Source organism: Equus caballus, chromosome 2, assembly GCF_041296265.1.
Source record: "Equus caballus isolate H_3958 breed thoroughbred chromosome 2, TB-T2T, whole genome shotgun sequence".
Classification (NCBI taxonomy): Eukaryota; Metazoa; Chordata; class Mammalia; order Perissodactyla; family Equidae; genus Equus; species Equus caballus.
The window spans coordinates 57,741,289-57,760,883 of NC_091685.1; the positions used below are offsets into that span (position 1 = coordinate 57,741,289).

At 44.8% G+C, this 19,595-nt stretch overlaps 1 protein-coding gene across 4 annotated transcripts in view; it reads right to left on the reverse strand.

The window, feature by feature from the left end:
- The window catches only part of BIN3 (bridging integrator 3), a 56,505-nt gene extending 37,400 nt beyond the window's left edge, over window positions 1–19,105 (reverse strand). For 2 of the 4 annotated variants that reach the window (XM_023636156.2, XM_005607672.4), the window contains exon 1: window positions 18,981–19,105. In XM_023636156.2, coding sequence (XP_023491924.1) covers window positions 18,981–18,988 — 8 coding nt within the window. In that variant the 5' untranslated portion in view covers window positions 18,989–19,105. The remainder of the gene's footprint in view (window positions 1–18,980) is intronic. The other 2 variants (XM_070261260.1, XM_070261261.1) reach the window with 2 other exon arrangements.
- Window positions 19,106–19,595: the final 490 nt, after the last annotated feature.

A 19,595-nucleotide genomic window follows, 5' to 3' on the forward strand; every position in this document is an offset into this window, starting at 1 on the left:
TCCACCTTTTTCCTTTATGATTTCTTCTTTGGGTTCATACTGAGAAACACTTGCCCCCTACCCCAACATACAAAAATTCACCCATATGTACTTTATTACTTTTATAATTTCCTTTTATTAATCTAAGTTTTACTTTTATCAAAGTTATACCTGTGTGTAGCTTAATAAGGCAACAAGCTTTGTTAAATAAGATCTTAGGTTCTAGGCCCCCAACCTCACTGGCCCGAGATAGCCCTTTCCCCTCGGCTGCTCTGGTAGGTCTCTGTGCCCGTCTACATAAAAACGCTTGTACCGCTCTCTCTTGATTGTTAGGTGTTAGGAACCAGTGACTGACTTTTTATTTTGAAGAGGAAGATTTAACTAAACCAACCAACCTCTTTTGGGTCCCCTCCTCTATTACACAAAGGCCCATCTGCAACTCCCCTTCTTCTCAATGCAGTGCTATTGTGATTTGGTTGGATCAATACTAAGTAAACCATTAGGAGCATAATGTGATTTATTTTCCTTCATGCATGTGGCAGCCAGCAGATTGCTCAGCCTTGGCCAAGCCCTCAGAAGAATCGCAACCTCTAGAGTTCTGAAGCCAACCCCCCCAGCTAGGCCTCTCCCAAATTTCTGACCAACAAAAATTGGTAGTGTTGCTTCGAGGCACTAAGTTATGAGGTAATTTGTTACACAGCAGTAATTAACTAACAACACTGCATAATTTTTTGCTTTCCCTAAAATTAATAATTGTCACTTTTCTTTCATTTGCTCAATTTTCTGTGCACCCATCTGTTAGTCAGTCTCAGCTGTCTGACTGTGCTCTCAGTACACTCCTTCACAGGTGCTCTGTCTTCCACTTCTTGAAGCAGTCTCTCCTGGAGCCTTGCTCTGCTCCAGCCTGGTGGCCTCCATTCCTGTACAGCCAGCCTCCTGGGCTCCCTCCGCCATCCTCACAGGGATTCTTTCTGCCTCTCTCCTAGGACTTTTTCCTTCTGGACTCCCTATCTTCTTTCTCAGTTTACTCTTCATTTGGGTGGAGAAAAAGCATGTGGGAGATAAGTTTTGAGATTTGCAAAACCAAAACCCTTTTGATTCTACCCTCACATTAGGTAGTTTGACTGGGTAGAGAATTACAGGCATTCAGAATCTGAGAGGCATTGCTTCATTGGCTTCTAATTTCCTAGTAGTGCTGTGGTGGTCAAGTCTAAAGCCACTCTGACTCCCATCCTTTGTATGTCATCTGCTTTTAATCTTTTTTATGCAAGCTTATAGGTGGTGTAAAATTTCACAACCATGTACCTGGTGGGTCTAATTTCATCCATTGTGCTGGCTGGACTCTTTCAATCGGCAATTTATAATCTTTAGTTCTCAGATTAAAAAAACTTGTTGATTTCTTCCCCCTCATTTTCTGTTTCTTATTTCTGAAATTCTTATAATTCCAATGCTGACCCTCCTTGGCTGGTCCTCTAATTTCTCCATTTTTCAATGTTTCCTTACCTTCTGATACTTCTAAAGAGGTTTTCATTTCTGCTGTCATATTTTGAATTTCTGGGAGCTCTTTTTAATTTTCAGGATGTCCTTTTTATTTCATGGATGCCTTATCTCTCTGAGGATCTTATTTGTGTGTGTGTGAGGAAGACTGGCTCTGAGCTAACATCTGTTGCCACTCTTCCTCTTTTTGCTTGAGGAAGATTGTCACTGAGCTAACGTCTGTGCCCATCTTCCTCCACTTTATGTGGGATGCCGCCACAGTGTGGCTTGACAAGTGGCGCTAGGTCCGCATCCGGGATCTGAACCTGAGAACCCTGGGCCGCTGAAGCAGAACATGCGAGCCTAACCACTGAGCTGCTGGGCCAGCCCCTCTCTAAGGATCTTACCGAGAATTTTTTTTTTTAAGATTTTATTTTTTTCCTTTTTCTCCCCAAAGCCCCCCAGTACACAGTTGTATATTCTTAGTTGTGAGTCCTTCCAGTTGTGGCATGTGGGATAACGCCTCAGCGTGGTTCGATGAGCAGTGCCATGTCTACACCCAGGATTCAAACAGATGAAACACTGGGCCGCCTGCAGCGGAGCGCGTGAACTTAACCACTCGGCCACGGGGCCAGCCCCTTAACGATAATTTTTAAAAAATGTCTTCTTCCGTAACAGTCTCAGTTTCCCTTCAAGTTGCCTTTTTTTCTGTTTCGGTCTCTATTTTTCATACCAAATGCTTCCCTTGGATGTGTGGTAATTCTTGGTTGTCTGCTTACATACATGACTGGGGACAAAAGCTGACTAGAAGCTGTGAGTAAAGGGATAATGTCTGTCTACTGTGTAGGGTGACCTGGCTGAGCAGTCTGGTGGGGAACCCCTGATGTCAGTATCCAGTCTTTTCTCCTAGGCAGGTAAAACTCCCTCGAGCAGATTCTTCCAGACTCTTGCCTTGGGAGCAGAGGCCCAGCTCAGCGCCTGGAGCTCAGTGAGTAGAAGAGGTCCTGTGTGTATGCTGGGGAGAGGGAGGGGTGCCTCAGCACCTGCATGGTATCACTCGCTCCCCCTCCTGCCTTCAGAAAGGCAGGCCTGCCCTCAGCTGTGCTTGAATGGGTCTGGGTTTGTGGCACTGAAGCTGACAGAATTTTGCATGCCCTTTTAAAGAAAAAGAAGACAAAAAGTACAAATATAAAAACAGCCATGAAGGTGAATGCTTACTTAGACAGAGAAAAGAGCATAACAAATTATAAGTTATAAAAGCTGACAAATAACATGAACATCAGAAAATCAAGAATAACCTAATATTTTTATTAATCATCTGCCTGACACACCTCTCTATTTATTTTCCTGCATTTTTTTGGCTGCATAGTCTATGATTGCCTCTTCACATGACACAGAGCTGGGAGCATCATTTTCTTAGAGAGAAAAGGAGATAATTCAGCCTTTCCTCTAGTATGGTTGACTGAAATTTGTTTTCTATTACTGACAGTTTAGAAAAGCTTTTTTTCAGCTTACTGGTAATATATAAATTTTAGGATTGTTGTAAAATTTAGGAAAATCTCATTTTCTTTCACAAATAAGCTATAAAATTTCAGGGCGCATTTCCAGTTTTCTGGTGCAATGACTAATCCTAAATGCTCTCGGAATTAATGAGAGTAACTGGTCTGTCACTGACACCTTGGAGGAGGGCGCGAGTTTCAGGTTCTCTTCACATGATCTGCCCCTCCTCCGCATTAACTGGATTCTCAAACAATCATCTCTTCATCTCATTCTCATAATGAATTACTAGCTTTTGGTGCGATCTGAAAATGTTTCATTATATTTTACTCAATTTCAGAATATCTATTGATTTAATTGCTCACCTTTGCCACTTTCGTTTTCTGTTCCATTATTTTTCATCCAAATTATCCTTTCGTTTTTAAATAAATTTAAAGATAACCAAAAGAGGTACCCTTCGTATATTTCCAACTCAGGAATTTGTAATTTCTCACTTGTCTTATTACAGTTTTCCAGAAATGTCTTTACAAATAGCAGTTAAAGAGCTTATTCCTAATTCAACTCCCATCCCCAGTCTCATTCCAAAAACGGCCTAGGCCATTCCAAAGCTGCCTGACCTGAGGGGTACTCGAGAGAAGAAAAGGAGGAAGCAAAGGCAGAGGTTTTCTTAACTGAGTGCAGCAGAAATACGTTTCCAAAGTTTACAAAAACACAGGACTATGTGAACACACGGTGAGGGTTCCTTCCAGGGCCTGGGACAGGATGCGTGCAAGCGAGGGGGTTGCAGTTTAAGCTTCACTCATCTCACACAGTAACTCAACGTCTGTGTGCCCTACACAGAAAGGCCGTTTCCCGCTCTGCAGGGGTGGCCCTTCCATTCTTCTGCTGGGGTGAGACAGGGACAGTCTCCTGGTGAAACGGAGACGGGGAGGGCACGGCAGGGCTTGCAACTTGTTTACAAACAGCTGCAACCACCCCCTCGACCTGAGTGCTCAGCCTCACCCGGCTTCGAGAGGTACTAGTGCCACCAATTCCTGCACTTTTGAGGATTCGGTGATGTAAGCTGGGATGGCTCTTGGTTCTCCTAAATGCCAGATTAGGATTTGGCTTTCTTGGAACTGCTAAGCCAGTTACCTCATGCACCTGCATTCCAATTCCCAAATGCTGCTAAAGTCTTTTCTATTCTCCCTGAATCTGTAGATTTATGCCTTAAAAAACTTGTTTTACTATGCTTTCTGTGGGATTTGTAAGGGAGATAAATTAGATGTATGTATTCAATCTGGCATGTTCACTCAGAGCCTGGCTTATTTATTAATTTTTAAATAACAGCTTTATTGAGTTATAATTCATATATCATAACATTCACCCTTTTAAAGTGTACAGTTTGGTTGTTTTTGGTATACTCAGAGCTGTGCAACCATCACCACTAATTTCAGAAATTTTCATCACCAAAAAAGAAACCCCATATCTATGAGCAGTCATTCCTTATTTCTCCCCTGCCCTCAAGCTCTTGGCAACCATTAATCTACTTTCCGTCTCTATGGATTTGCCTATTCTGCACATTTCATCCAAATAGAATTATATAATATGTGGCCTTTTGTGTTGGCTTCTTTCACTTTGCAAAATGTTTTCAAGGATCACCCATGTTGTAGTGGGTAGTGCTTCATCTCTTTTTTTTAAAATCACTGAATAATATTCCACTATATGGATATACCACATTTAGTTTATCCATTCATCAGGTGCTAGACATTTGGGTTGATTCCACTTTTTGGCTATCATGAATAAAGCTGCTATGAAAATTTCTGTACAGGTTTTCTTTTGAGGAAGATTAGCCCTGAGCTAACTGCTGCCAGTCCTCCTCTTTTTGCTGAGGAAGACTGGCCCTGAGCTAACATCTGTGCCCATCTTCCTCTACTTTGTATGTGGGACACCTACCACAGTATGGCTTGCCAAGCGGTGCCATGTCCACAACCGGGATCTGAACCAGTGAACCCCAGGCTGCCAAAGTGGAACGTGCAAACTTAACAGCTGCACCACCGGGCTGGCCCCTCTGTACCAGTTTTTGTGTGGATGTATGTTTTCATTTCTCTTGAGTACACACCTAGGAGTGCAATTGTTGGGCCATACAGTAAGTCCATGTTTAACTTCTTGAGTAACTGACAGACTGTTTTCTAGAATGGCCGCACTGTTTTACATTCCCACCAGCAGCTTATGAGGGTTCCGATTTCTCCACCACCTCACCAACACTTATCACTGTCCCTTTTATTTTAGCCTTTCTATTGGGCATGAGGGCTATTTCCTTGTGGCTTTAATTTGCATTTCTATAATGACTAATGATGTTGAGCATCTTTTCATGTGCTTATTGGTCATCTGTATGTCTTCTTTGGAGAAATATCTATTCAAATTCTTTGCCTATTTTAAAAATGCTTTGTCTGTTTTTATTGGTGAGTTGTAAGAATTCCTTATATAGTCTGGGTTCAAGTTGCTAATCACTTTGCAAATATTTTCTCTCGTTTGTGAGTTGTTTTTTCACTTTCTTAATGGTGTCCTTTGAAGCACAAAAGTTTTAGATTTTGAAGAAGTCGAATCTATTTTTTTTTTTGTCGTTTGTGCTTCTGGTATCACAAATCCAAGGTCATGAAGATTCACTTCTACGTTTTCTTGTTAGAGTTTTATAGTTGTAGCGCTTACATTTAGGTCTTAGATCCATTTTGAGTTCATTTTTGTATATGGTGTGAGGTTAGGGTCCCAACACTCTCGGTCAAAAAGACTATTCCTTCCGGTTGAACTGTCTTGGCATCTTGGCGTCAACTGACCATAAATGTAAAGGCTTATTTCTGGACTCTCAATTCTAGTCCGTTGGTCTACATGCTTCTCTTTATTGCCAGTACCACACTGCCTTAATTACTGTAGCCTTGTTGTCATCTTGAGACTGGGAAGTGTGAGTCCTCCAACTTTGTTCTTTGTCAAGATTGTTTTGGCTATTCTGTGTTCCTTGAACTTCCATAAGAATTTTAGTGGTTTATTTTTTTATATTTAAATCTTTACTCCATTTAGAGTTTGAATGTATGGCTAGCCAGTTGTTTTAGCATGATTTTAAAAATAATCTCTCTTTGGGGCTGGCCCCGTGGTCAAGTGATCAGGTTTGTGTGCTCCACTTCCGTGACTCAAGGTTTTGCCAGTTTGGATCCTGGGCACAGACCTGGCACCGCTCGTCAGGCCATGCTGAGGTGGCATACCACATAGCAAGACTAGAAGGACCTGCAACTAGAATATACAACTATGTACTGGGGGCTTCGAGGAGAAGAAGGAAAAAAAAAAGGGAAGATTGGCAACAGATGTTAGCTCAGGTGCCAATCTTTAAAAAAGAAAATCTATCTTTGAAAAATCATTTTATCAGTGTTAAATACTTCTATTCCATACCAGAGACCTGTTTACTCTTCTGCCAATAACATACATTTAATTGTTTAGGTTTACAACAGCTCTTAATACCTAGTAAAGCAAATTCTTTCTCATTACATTTCTTTTGCAGGCAATTTATTGGCTTTTTAATTTGTTTTAATATTTAAGATGAACTTCGAAATCACCTGCTGTGTCCATCTCCCCAAATCAGGACGTTTATTACTGAAAATGCATTATATTTATAGATTAACTTTTGAAGAACCTACATCTTTACACATAGTTGGTTTGCTCATTCAGGGCCATAATATTTCTTTCCATTCATTCAACTCTTTTTATTATGTCCTTTAGTCTTAAAAGCTTTTCTCATATAGGTCCTCTACATATACTTTGTTAAATATTAAGATCCTAAAGTAATACTTACATGTGAAATATTTAGTCCTACATGTGTCTTAGGTGCATTCCTTGGAATTTTATATTTTTGCTTATAACGTAAATGGAATTCTCTTTTTCATTTTATCTTCCTGGTACACAGAAAAGCCACTGGGTGTTAAGTATTTACCCTGAAACTAGTCACCACACCTACATATTTAACCTATATAGCCCAAGAAATTCAGCTGAAAACAAACCAAAAAAGAACTAATTGGGTTTTCCAAATAGATAGTCATATCATTTGAAAATAATAATACAATTTCCCTTTTTCTTTCCCAATATTTTATACCTATTTCCTGTCATGTGTTATGGCATTGGCTAGAAATTATAGAAAAAAAGTTTCTGACTAGTCGAAATGCTTCGAGTCTGACTGTTCACTATTAAATACGAAGAGGCTTACTGGCTTCAGCCACAAAGCCCCATAAATAGTAAGGAAATAGCTTTCTGTTCCTAGTTTACAAAATGATACAAAGACTTGATTTTTGAACTACATCAATGCCTTTTCAGTGCGCATGTAGATGACCAGTTTGTTTTCCTACCACTTAGTTTTTTGATGAAGTGTGTGAATACGTTTCCTAAGACTGAGCCATCTTTCATTACTGAAGTAAATTCTGCTTGGTAAAGGATAAGGTTAATTAACTTTGATATGTATACATTCATCTTGCTTTCTGACTATGATACACAAGCACCTCAAGTGAGGGACTAAATGTTACGGTTCTTTGTGACTCCCACAAGTACTGTACTAGGCACAGTGCTATTTCCACCCTCTCACTGAGTGAGTATTCAGTCAATGTCTATTAATGGCCTCCTTTACACCTAGGACTATGCCAGGCTCTAGGGATGTCAGGATGAACCAGACAGACTCACTCTATGATCTCAGGGAGCTTACGGTCTACTTTTGTGCACAGAGTCAGCACTGAATGAACGACTAGATGAATGAGCAAAATAAGTCCATCACCCCAAGGGTCCTATAAAATACCATACTCTAAAGGTTCCTGAAAAAAATCCTCTTAGATAAGACTATATAAAGAACAAGAAAGGTGATAGCATTGTCTTTGGTATCTCAATCTTTATGACTAAAACAAAACCTAAAAAGGGTATCATCAGACACAAGTACCAGCTGGGTCAAGGGAAAGCATATCCAGTGGAGACAGGAAAAGGGAGCTGACCTCTGGCATGGGCAGTAAAGCCCCGTGAAGTCATTAGAGTACAGGTCAAGGGAAAATATTTTAAAGAGCCTAAGAGGAAACGTGAAGGGAGAAGAGGCTCCTGGGTTTATTCTAAGGCTGCCAAATGGCAGAGATGCTCCACTCTGCCAGAGAAATAGCCAGAAAACTAGGGCAGGCGCCCTGATGGAAGGATCACATTCTCTGCCACCGAAGTGGTGAGAGGTGGTGTGGGGAAAGGGAGAGGGAAGAGCGACACAGCTACACTTCAGCCGTCTCCTGCCTCTTCTTCTCACTGATCCCTGACTGCGTCCCTGGGTTCTCGTCCCCTGCCGGCGCTTGGAGCTCGGGGACTTCCTCAGGAGAAACAGCTGCTTCAGAAAGTATGTGGCAGGAGTGACAGAGCCTGGCATCTCCCAGTGCAGTGCTGCCCGGCACAGCTGTGGTTCAGGGCCCAGGCAGGCAGTCCTCCAGGGCGGGGACATCCCCACCTCTTCATAGCTTCCCTCAGGGTTCTCCCCTTGGAACTGGGTGGGTAAGCAGAGGCCCAGAGAGAAGGTTGGGTTTTCTCCCCAGAGAATCTCTACAGCCTGCAAGAAATCAAGAGGGCTCTGAGTTCCCGGCTTCCACTGTACGGTTCCTTCCTTGGTTCTGCTTGCCTCTCCATAAATATGAGCACCAGAGGGCAGGAGAAGGGCTATTTTGGTCTCAGCAACAAAATGGAGAAAACATTTCTCTCAACTCTACCTTTCTCCAACCCCCAACATGCCCCACCTCTAACAAGAAAAAAAGTGCTGTGTGTACAGAGGGGGAGGGGAAAAAAGGTTCTATTTTCCTTCACAATAAAGAAAAGTCAACAGGATGTTCTCCAAAGCTACAAATAGACTTTTTCAAACAGTAAATATCTCTATTAGCAGCATGATGCCAGTTGGCTAATTCTGTCTGTCTCAGTAAAATCTTTCCAAAAAAACTCCTGCTCTTGTGTAATGTCTATTTACAAAAACAGCTCTTTGCATTTTCAGTTTGCTAGGTTTCTCAGTCTCGCTTCCCCACCCCTCCACTGTAGAGGCTGAGATCAGAGGCAGGCCCAGACGGCGGCTGGGCGGGATCCCTGGCCAGCCCAGCAGAGCCCGCAAGCCCTGTCTTCTTTGGAGAGTCCTCCACTTCCATGACAGAGAAGAGGGTAAAGAAGCTGAAACCAACACACTCTTTCCAAGGTTTCGCTTGGCCTCTGGAATTTGTTTCAGCTGAACGTGAATGAGCCTAGGCCTGGCTTGGGGGCGGAAAGAATCCTGAAATGATTCAGTCTACCCCACCCTATATCTTTCTGATATCTCTAGGTGGGCAAAGATCAGAGTTTTGGGGGGAAGGGAGAGGTGAGGGAGGAGAGAATGAAGGGAAGGCTGAGCAAAGAGTAGGCGGCAGTTGACAGTGGCTGAAATCCTGGCTCCCCGGGGAGTGGTCTGGGCCTGAGTCACTGTCTCGGCCAGAGCAGGAAGGTGGGCGAAAGGCAGCAGCTTCTGCAGGCTGGAAGGACAAGCTCCTCCTTCCCTCATCCTTCTGTTACTCTATCCTTGGGTCGCTGCTTTCTCTGGTCTGAGGCCCCACCAAGGCTAACACCACCTTGACAATTGGAGAGAGAAAACAGAGGGCCGGGGCAAGGCTTACGGAGAGTCAGCTGGCTCCGGCAGAACAGCTGCTTGCTGGCTGCCATCCTCTCTGAAGGGCCAGCTGGACACAATGCCAACAGGCCACGGGAAGTTCAGCCCGAGCAAGGGCGTGAGAGCCCCTATCAGAATGGGAAATGAATTGAGCTTTAAATGATCCATATCCAGTGCCTATGACCACAGCCTCTCTGGCCCCAGCTCAGTCCTCCTCCTACATTAGCCAGGTCCAAAACCAGAGCACACAGAATACTACCCTGACTTGCTACCACATTGCGGAGGTATGTGCGTGTTTAAAAATAAAAGGCATGACTCTGTGACTTGGCTGATTTGCTACTTGGACCAGAATCATCATCACCCAGTTCAGCTGTGATCCCTCCTTCCCCATGGTCCCCAAGCTGACCTCTGAAAAGTAAAGGCAGAATGAACCACAGAATGTTGAATGAGATCATCTCGTTAAAGTGACCATTTGTTGAGCATCTACTGTTGCCAGTGTTTGTGCTGGGTGCTTCCCTACACCAGTTCTTTTAAAGTGGTGCACTCCTACATTTCACGCAAGAGACGGGGCACTGGTTAAGGGGATGGACTCTGGAGCCAGACTGCCTGAGTTCAAGTCCTGACTCTGCCAACTGCCAGCCATGAGACTCTGGAAAGTTACCCAACCTTCCTGTGCCTCAGTTTCCTTGTCTACAAAGTGGGATAATAATGTACCTATCTTATAGGGCTGCTGTGAAAGCTAAGTGAGTTTAATGCTTAAAACAGCTCCTGACATACAGTAAGCACCCTGTATGTGCTGTACAGATGGTAGTGGTGGTATTTTTTTTTTAAATATCCTTTAAGGTTCATATTATAGCAACAGTTGACATTGGGAGCAAGTGAGTTTGCTTCTGCCTCTTAATGTCCTTTCGTTCTTACTCTTTTTTATTTTTTTTCTTGAGGAAGATTAGCCCTGAGCTAACATCTGCTGCCAATCCTCCTCTTTCTGCTGAGGAAGATTGGCCCTGAGCTAACATCTGTGCCCATCTTCCTCTACTTTATATGTGGGACGCCTACCATAGCATGGCTTGTCAAGCGGTGTTATATCCACACCCGGGATCTGAACTGGTGAACCCTGGGCCGCCAAAGCGGAATGTGTGCACTTAACCGCTGTGCCACTGGGCCGGCCCCTGGTGGTGGTATTTTGATGATGATGATCAAACTGAGGCCCATAGGGGGTGACTTGCACAGAGTCACACAGAGACATGTATGGTTGGGAAACCTGAAATGACTTTTTCTGCTTTGGGGGCAAGCAGCAGTCCCATGCCATAACGTACCACCACCAAGCCCAACTTAAGATATTTGCTTAAAATTGAGTGGTGACTTCTGGCTGAGTAGTAAAAGGATTTGTCACAGAAGTCTGGCAGCTGATGGAGCATCTAAAGGTCAAGATAAGAGAGGAAGAAAGGCAATTCAGGGAGGAGTGTGGATTTTCCTTTGCAGCTCTTTAAGAAACTCCTAATATTGGACAGACAAGCGATTACTTATCCTCATTCTAATCTGTTAAGACAGGAAGGGGTAGAAAGTGGGTTTTCCATTTTATAAAAGGGAAACATAAGGCATTCTGAGGTGAAAGGTTTGTCCTGCTTACTCAACAAGCCAGAGAGAAGCCTCCAATGGTCTGATTTCCATTCTGACAGGTTAACAGTGGCGCAGACACAGACACTCAGGAGCCCCAGATCAGCTGGTTCGCTTCTGAGGCACTGTCTCTAATCTCATTTTCACTGCTGTCTCTCACCAACGAGGAATCATAAAAAGATCTTTCACTCTACCTTTTCCTCTTCTCTGCTGAAGGTCTGGCCCCTAGAAAGCAGAGGAAGGAGGAGGGCTGGGCTGGAAACTCACTTCTGGGCCACCCCCTAGGTCATCTCCACCTATTGGCCACAGGAGGCAATAATTCTCCTGCTACGAAAAGTGAGGTCAGCCCTAGCCATGATGCTGGCCAGGCTAGGTATGACAAAAGTTAGGAAATATTGCAAACACTCAGAAAACCATAGAGAATATATAATAAATACTCATGTATCCACCACTTAGCACTGTCAGATTCTAAGATGAAGCCATACTTGCTCCAGAGCTTATTCTTTGAGCAATAGCACAGCACAGGTACTGCTGAAGCTCCCTGAGCATCACAGCCTGATTCTGCATCCTTCTCTCCCTCCTTGCTACCCTAGAGGTAACCACTACTCTGAATTTAGTACTTATTATTCCCCTACTTTCACTACATAAGTTTAAATCTGTAAGCACAACGTAGTATTGTTCTACAGGTCTAAACTTTATAGAAACAGCACAACACTGAATGCATCATTTTGAAAGCAGCTTTTGATGTTCAGCATTATGTTTTTGAGATTTGTCCATGGCTGATACACATAGCTCTACTTCATTCATTTTAACGGCTCTACGTCCTTATGGAACGATATCACATTTTATTTACCCATCATTTGGAGGCCTGACATCTAGGAACAATGGAGCAACTAACATTCCTGTGCGTGTCTCCTGCTCCGCAGGTGCAGGAGTTTCCCCAGGTGATGGGGTAGGTACATCTCCAACTGTGGGAGGTACTGAAAAATCTCCCAAGTGGTTGTATCAATTTACACACCTGCCCGGGAAGAGGATGAGAGTTCCCACTGCTCGTCATCCTCAGATACTTGGCACTGCCAGACTTTAAAATTTTTGCCAGTCTGATGGCTGTGAAATGGCATCAAACTGTTGGTCTAATCAGCTTTTCCCTGATTACTAATAAACTGAACATCTTGCTAGAGGCTTTTGTCCACTCTACAAAGTGAATGACAGTTTTCAAATTCTGTGAAATAAGTTCTTACAAAGAACACCACCAGTGTTCTTTACAGTTGCCCCCTATTTCTCATTATAACCCATGAAAAATACCAAAATAAACAAACAATATTATCTTTAGCTGGCTGAAGTCACAGGTGGTAGCTTATAGTTTGAATATTTGTAATAAACTCCTAGTAGGTGACTTTCAAACTGGAGCCTATGTAGAATGCCTATCATACATTGACCATTTAAACTGCTACACACTATTCCACTGCTAACATATATCAAAATTTGTCATGAAATCAATTGAAGTGGGTCATTCCTTTAAAAATGAAATAGAACATAATATCAGAGTGCATTGCACATATACTGTGTGAAAATTTTATTTCAAGTATAAGTATGTGTGTGAGTTGTGATACCAAAGGGATTTCTAGGGGCTGGCCCTGTGGCCGAGTGGTTAATTGTGTGCGTTCTGCTTTGGCGGCCCAGGGTTCGCTGGTTCGGATCCTGGGCGCAGACCTACATGCTGCTCATCAGGCCATGCTGTGGCAGTGGCCCACATAGAAGAACTAGAAGGACCTACAACTATGAACTGGGGTTCTGGGGAGTAAAAAAAAAGAGAAAGATTGGCAACAGATGTTAGCTTAGGGCCGATATTCCTCACACACACACACACAAAACAAAACTCCATATCCTTAAAAAAAAAAACAAAAAAAAACCTATTGCCGACAGCAAGTTGTGGTTAAACAGTTCTGGAAGCCACGGTCCTAGTTAGCCCCCCGGCTCCATTCTTTCTCTGTTTTGAGTTACACTGCAGACCACTGCAGACCATCTGACTAAATCATTGCTTTGGCCATGCCACTTCCCCAAAAACCTTCCATTTTCAAAAGCCTAAGCCCAATTTTAATTCTTCAGCATGGCACTGAAAGCACTTTCAACGTGGCCCCAACTAGAGTGCCAACTCTCATCCACGAGGCCTCCCCTGGAACAGTACTTACTAACCCACACCACCTCCTAACCGTCCACCCCAAATACTCTGGATGCCTTCTATCTCCACCCACCTTTTCATGCCATTCTTCTAACTGGGACCCCTCTCCCACTCCCCACTGAAACAGTACATACTTGCTAGGTCAAGGTTCAGTTAAAATTACATCCTCTAGTCGAAGTCTTTCTTGTCGATGCCCCACCAACATTTAGCAACCTGCTGCCATTCCTGCGAATCCCTAGCACTTTCCATATGCTGAAGATGGATCGATTCCTATAGCCTTTTGAATGTTCTCCAACACTTAGCACAGGCCCTTATACATTAAAACTGTTAAATAAGCATTAAATCAACAAATATTTATTAAGCATTATCTATGTGCAACCCACTTATACTGGGCCCTATTTAATGGATTAGCCACCAAAATAATGGGTTTGGGAAAACAACTCTAGTAGCTAAATTGCCAACTCTAAAGGCTATAACTTTATCTAACTACAAAGGCCTAAGAAAGTACCTTGGACTAAGAAGCTGTGGGGTTCAAGATACCCTGCCTCTTTCCAACTACTCCAAAAACTGGGAAAAGTCCCTTCTCCTCTCATTACAAGCAGCTGAAATAAGAGTGAGATGTTTTACATTCGTGTCCAAAGCCTGTTGAATACAGACTCTCATAGACGCTTCATGGGGTCCCTGTTTTCTGGCATTACCATTCTCTCTAGAGAGGAGGAAAAAGCTTGGGGAGAGCTTGGCCTGTCCTAAGTCACAGAAGAAGTGAGTGGTAAGGCTGCCCCAGGCAGGGAGTCCCCAGAGCAGGAAGGAGCAGAGATGGCCCAGAAGAGCAGGAGGCCTGCAGGACACAGGACTTCCTCTAACACTTCACGTGTGAAACCCAGCAACTTGCTGTAATTCACTACCAACCTGGCAGTGTCGACACATCCTAGCAAAGTAAAATACAGTACCTTCCTTTGAGTTCCAATCAGCTTGGAAATGGTCTTCCTCTTTTCTTTTTTTTAAAGATTTTATTCTTCCTTTTTCTCCCAAAGCCCCCCAGTACATAGTTGTGTATTTTCAGTTGTGGGTCCTTCTAGTTGTGGCATGTGGGACGCTGCCTCAGCATGCCTTGATGAGCACTGCCATGTCCACGCCCAGGATCCGAATCGCTAAAACCCTGGGCCACTGAAACAGAGTGCACGAACTTAACCACTTGGCCCTGGGGCCGGCCCCCTGTCTTCCACTTTTCTAATGTTCCTGTTCAGGTGGAGAGAATACTCAAGGAAAGCAGGTTTTAGTTCCAGTTCTACCAAGTACCCCCTGAGTGAATTCTAATAAGTTCTCAAAGGGAGATAATAAGACCTGAACTGCTTACTTCAAAGACGTGAGGATGAAATCAGGTAATGAATGGGAAAGCAATTTGAAAAGTTAAAAGCACTATACAAATATAAGATAGCAATGGTAATATTAGAGGGAAAAGAGACTCCACTGAGAAAATGTTTGAAACTGAATGGATGGTTGTCTGACCCAGCAGTGTATCGTCCTTTCCTGATATCTCATTTAACAATTAGGGACTAGGTACCTACTATGTGCAAGACAGTATGTGTACATAGAGATGAAGAGGTTGTAAGTCTTGCTCTCAGAGTTTACATGGGAGAGAGGTGCCCGTTTGTGAGCCTGGAAGGACTGGAGAAGTATCAGGGAAGGACAGAACAAAGTAGTTTGGGTGGGGGTGGTTGGAGAGGAGAGGGGACAGAACAATCAGAGACAGGCTCAGAGAGGCTAGGAAGCCACTTCTTCCATCAGTTGATTTAACAATAGCACTCTTAGAGGCTCTTCCTTTCAGGACATGACTTACAGGTTTTGCATGTTATTTTAAAATTTTTCCTGAGCTAAGCAAGTCAGTCAATGGGAAAAGGTCTTCATTCATACATTCAATAAACATTTACTGGTTACCGGGGTCAGTGCTAGGGATATAGTATGACCAAGAGACAGTCCCTGTTTTCAACAGCTCATAGACTAGTGGGGTAACTGACAAGTAAACCAACAATTCAAGTACAGATGCGGACGAGGGTCAGAGGAGGGGCGCCCAACTCAGCTTGGCAGGGTGTCGGGGGACGTTCCTGCCTGACTCTTGAAGGACGAGTGGACGCTGGCCTCATGGATGGGGGCGTGGGAGTAAAGGGCACTTCAGGCAGAGGAAACAGCACACACGGAGGAGGAGGGGCACAAGAGACCGGGGAAAGCTTGGACACGGGAGAAAAGAGGGACAGCCAGATCCAGAAGGGCCTTATAATTCATGGCCCCGAGTTAGGCCTTTATCCTGATGGAGAGGCTATATAAGGAGAGAAGAGGCAAAAGAAAGAAAGAGGACTGACCCTGAGGAATACCAATACTTAAGGGGCAGACAGAAGTGGAAGAGCCCAGAAGAGTTGGAAAAAATCATATCCAGATAGTCTCCATTCTTTTCACAACAGACTTGGGTGACAAAGTGTCAGCTGGGATTATCCATTCCATGTTATAGTTGGGGAAAATAAGACAGAGAAAGGTTAAATGCTTGACCAGCCCACACTGTGAATGAGGGAACCAGAACCTGAACTCAGCAGTCTAACTCCCAGCCAAACTTATCTGCGCGGATTCTAGTTTCCTTTGTTCTGAGTCAAATTCCTGGATCCCTAGGTATAGGAAGACTTTCTCCAGTACTCCTTTTTCCTCATCATTCAAGCCTAAAATCACCAAGGTGTGTAGTTCCAGGGAAGGCTACAATCCCTGGCGATAGCTAAGTCAGATTAAGGTCACTATTCTTAATTCTAATTAGTTCTCCCTCCATACTATAATAAAGGCACAAAGACAGGCAGAGGGAGAGAAAGGGAGGAGGAAAGGAGAGCACGAAGCACTTGGCTTGGGACCAAGAGGTGGATCAGTGATCTGAAATGTGAACAGTGAATGCCTTTTTCCTGCAGGGCCCACCACTGGGCCACCTTGCTGAAAGGAAGATGGGTGGATGAGTGGACGGGGAGATGGTGAACGGAGGCAGCAGGTACTCAGTAAACAAACAAGGTGTGGGCGGGCTGCATGCACAGAGGAAGATGGGTGGATGAGTGGACGGGGAGATGGTGAACGGAGGCAGCAGGTACTCAGTAAACAAACAAGGTGTGGGCGGGCTGCATGCACAGAGGAAGCAGAGGACAAAGACCTCTCACTCTTCATGCAAAGTCCACGGTGTACAAAGGGCATCAATATTGGACATTTCTCACTGTGACATTTTGAAAGCATGGCCCAGCCCAGAACAACGGTTACCCTCTGGGGACCATGGGCTGCGTGCCTCTAGGCCTTATTCAATGATGGCTGGCATATCCCAAGCGCTTGGTGAACTTGACCTTGGGCATCAGCCTCCCATGATGGCTCTACGTCACTCTGGTCTCTTCCCCCACCGAGAATTCCAGTCTCAGATGAATGGATGGATTCATTCTGGGAGCCGGAAAACCACCCCAGAAGTGAATCAGAAGGACCCAGTCCTGGTCCCCTTGCCAGCCATTGAGCCAGGAACTGAGTGCAATTGTGTGCCCAGGCGCCGGTGCTGTTTCCCTCTCAGGGAGAGAGGGTCACGGTCCACGCAAGAGATGACGTAGAAGCCCTCTAAGGAGGAAGAGAAAGGAATCTCAGCTTTGGGACAAAGCCATCCTTTTGGTTGTGACCCTCAGTCCAAGGAGGTACCAAGACATGCATGTACTGATAAATTAATTCTACTGGATAAAAATCTCAGCTTTTGCTAGAGAGCTGTTATCAATTTCAATTCTCTCTATACAGACTTTAGGAAATAGGCTACTAGTTTTTCAGAAAAAACCCAAAAAACAAAAAAAGAAACCTTTCTGCAGGACAGGTGGAAACGTGCCTTGGATCACCCAGAGAATCCTTTATCTTTAGTGGTCTCTGCTCTACTCTTCTCTTGCTTTGTGAAGAAAAGATTGATTCATTTCGCAAAATTATAAATACCAATCTAAGCAATATAAAGCACCTGTACTTTCTGTTTTTTACCTTGAAAAATTAGGCAAGAGAACTCCAAAGATTCAAGACGCAGCAGGTGAGAGGATATCTACATCACAAGGTCAGGGACCCAGGCTGACACTTTAAGGAAGTAATTCCTCTAGGAAAGGGAAGTGAAGGATTGCCACTTTGCCCATCACTAATTAGGTTACAACAAGATGGGAAAGTTGTTTTTTTAAGGCTCCAGCTCCCTATCAGCCTCCTGGAGCAAAGGTGGAGGGAAAAGGAAGCAGCTCCTGCTGGGGCTTATTAGGGCATTGCTTGGGGCTTCCCTCCACGTGCTGGTGCCGACTGTCTGACATTTGTCCATCAACCTTTGTCTAAGAAACAGTGGGGAGGCGGGGACAGAAATGGCTTAAATTTTACATTAGAGAGTTGTTCTTAACACTGACTGACATTAGCTGCTTGTGGCCAGAGCTTCGTCTCCACTGATGGCCAAATGTGAGCCTGCAAAAGCCTTCCCAAAGGATAGTCTACTATCTGTATTCATTCATAACTAGTTATTGTGTGCTTACTTTGAATAAAGAAACAGGCTAGACTCTGAGGACAGAATGGCAAACACGTTCCCTAAGCTAACGGAACTTGGTTTCCAAAAGGGTTGATTCATCTCATACATCTCTGGGGGTCACTGTATTCAAAGAAACACACTATAGTTGGATCCTATGAGGTTTGGGGTTGTGGATATACAGGTCCTTGGGCCTGAAGGTAAGGTCCTTTGGGAAACAGAGTCTTACAAAATAAATCAACCATTAAACACTATCAAGCGTCTACTACCAGCCGAGTTCAAACAGTTCCCGAGCAATGACCCTTCCAGCTCTGGAGTTGTGACTCTACTACTCTGAGACGCCCTGGCTTCTTTGCTCACCGCCTCTTCTTTTCCCATAATGTTGACACTTGCCTATGTCTATTTTAGAGGGAAACGAGTGAATGGGTAATGGCGCTGGAAATGATTAAAACTAGTCCAATCCCATTCTGGGAGCGTGGGTGGGGGCTTCTTCCAAAAGAGAAGCAAATTTTGTCTTTTGAAGAGTGTTAAGTAATGCACAGGCTAGTCATCTGAAAGCAAGTGGGTTTTGATCAGTAAACGGGGGCCCAGACTCCAGTGAGGGCCACAGCCCTGGGGCTGATGGGAGCGGTGGAGAGATGCGAGAGATGCCCACGGGGAGAAAGAAGACGCTCCACCTCAACGGATATTTCAGAGGAGGGAACAGGGAAGTCCCTCACTTCAAGCAGCTGGGAGAAGATGGGACAGGCTCCTTGGAACAGACAGAGTCAGGAAACGAGTCAGGCGCGGGATCCCAGGCTAAGGGGATCCCTGCCCTACTTCCCGGTGAGTCCTGCTGAGAGATGGGGACTCCGAGGAAGCACCGGAGGAAGGCCCCTTGAAGGACCCGCGAGCCGGGGCCCTCGGGCCCTGCTGTGGGGCGGCGAGTCCGTGAGCGCAGGGCGGGAGGCGCGGGCGAAGGGACTCAGAGGGACGCAGGGCCGGGCGCCCCGAGGGACCGGGGCTCCAGCAGCCCCTGTCGCCTGGGCCTCACTCACCAGCTCATGGTCCTGAACCTGCCTTGTCGCCAAAGTCCTCAGCCACAACTCGGTCCTCGGGGATCACTTCCGGATTCAGCCAGTCTCCAGGAAGTGACGTGGGCCCCGGCCCCCTCCCGGAAGCTGCGGCTGGGAGGCGGGCCGACGCGGTAACCCCCTGCTGCCGCGGCCTCCGCGCGGCCCTCCTGCCGGTGGCGGGGCGCGGGGACCCCTAGGGGCGTTTTCTGTCTTAAACATTGAGTTGTACACTTCTCTTCTGCTGACTACACGTGTCGCTTAACCGGGTTGTCGCCTCAGTCTTTCTGTTAAGCGATTTCTAATGCAGAGACACGAGCAGTAATTGTCTATGGGAGAAGGAGCCGCTGGGGAGGGGTGTGAGGGAGACTCACATTCACTGTATGGTCTTTTGTGTGTTTTAAATTTTGTAATCTGTACATGGGTTACTTATTACCCACAAGCAAATCCATCTTTTCCCACCTTCGAGATAGCACAGGGTGCTGACTATAAATGGAATAGGTGCTTTTCAGATTGGAGTGTTCCGTGGATTTACTTAACAAAAGAAGACAAAGAGTAGGGGGGGCTCCCTTGCGTCTATGCTCCCGTCTGCAGAACGCA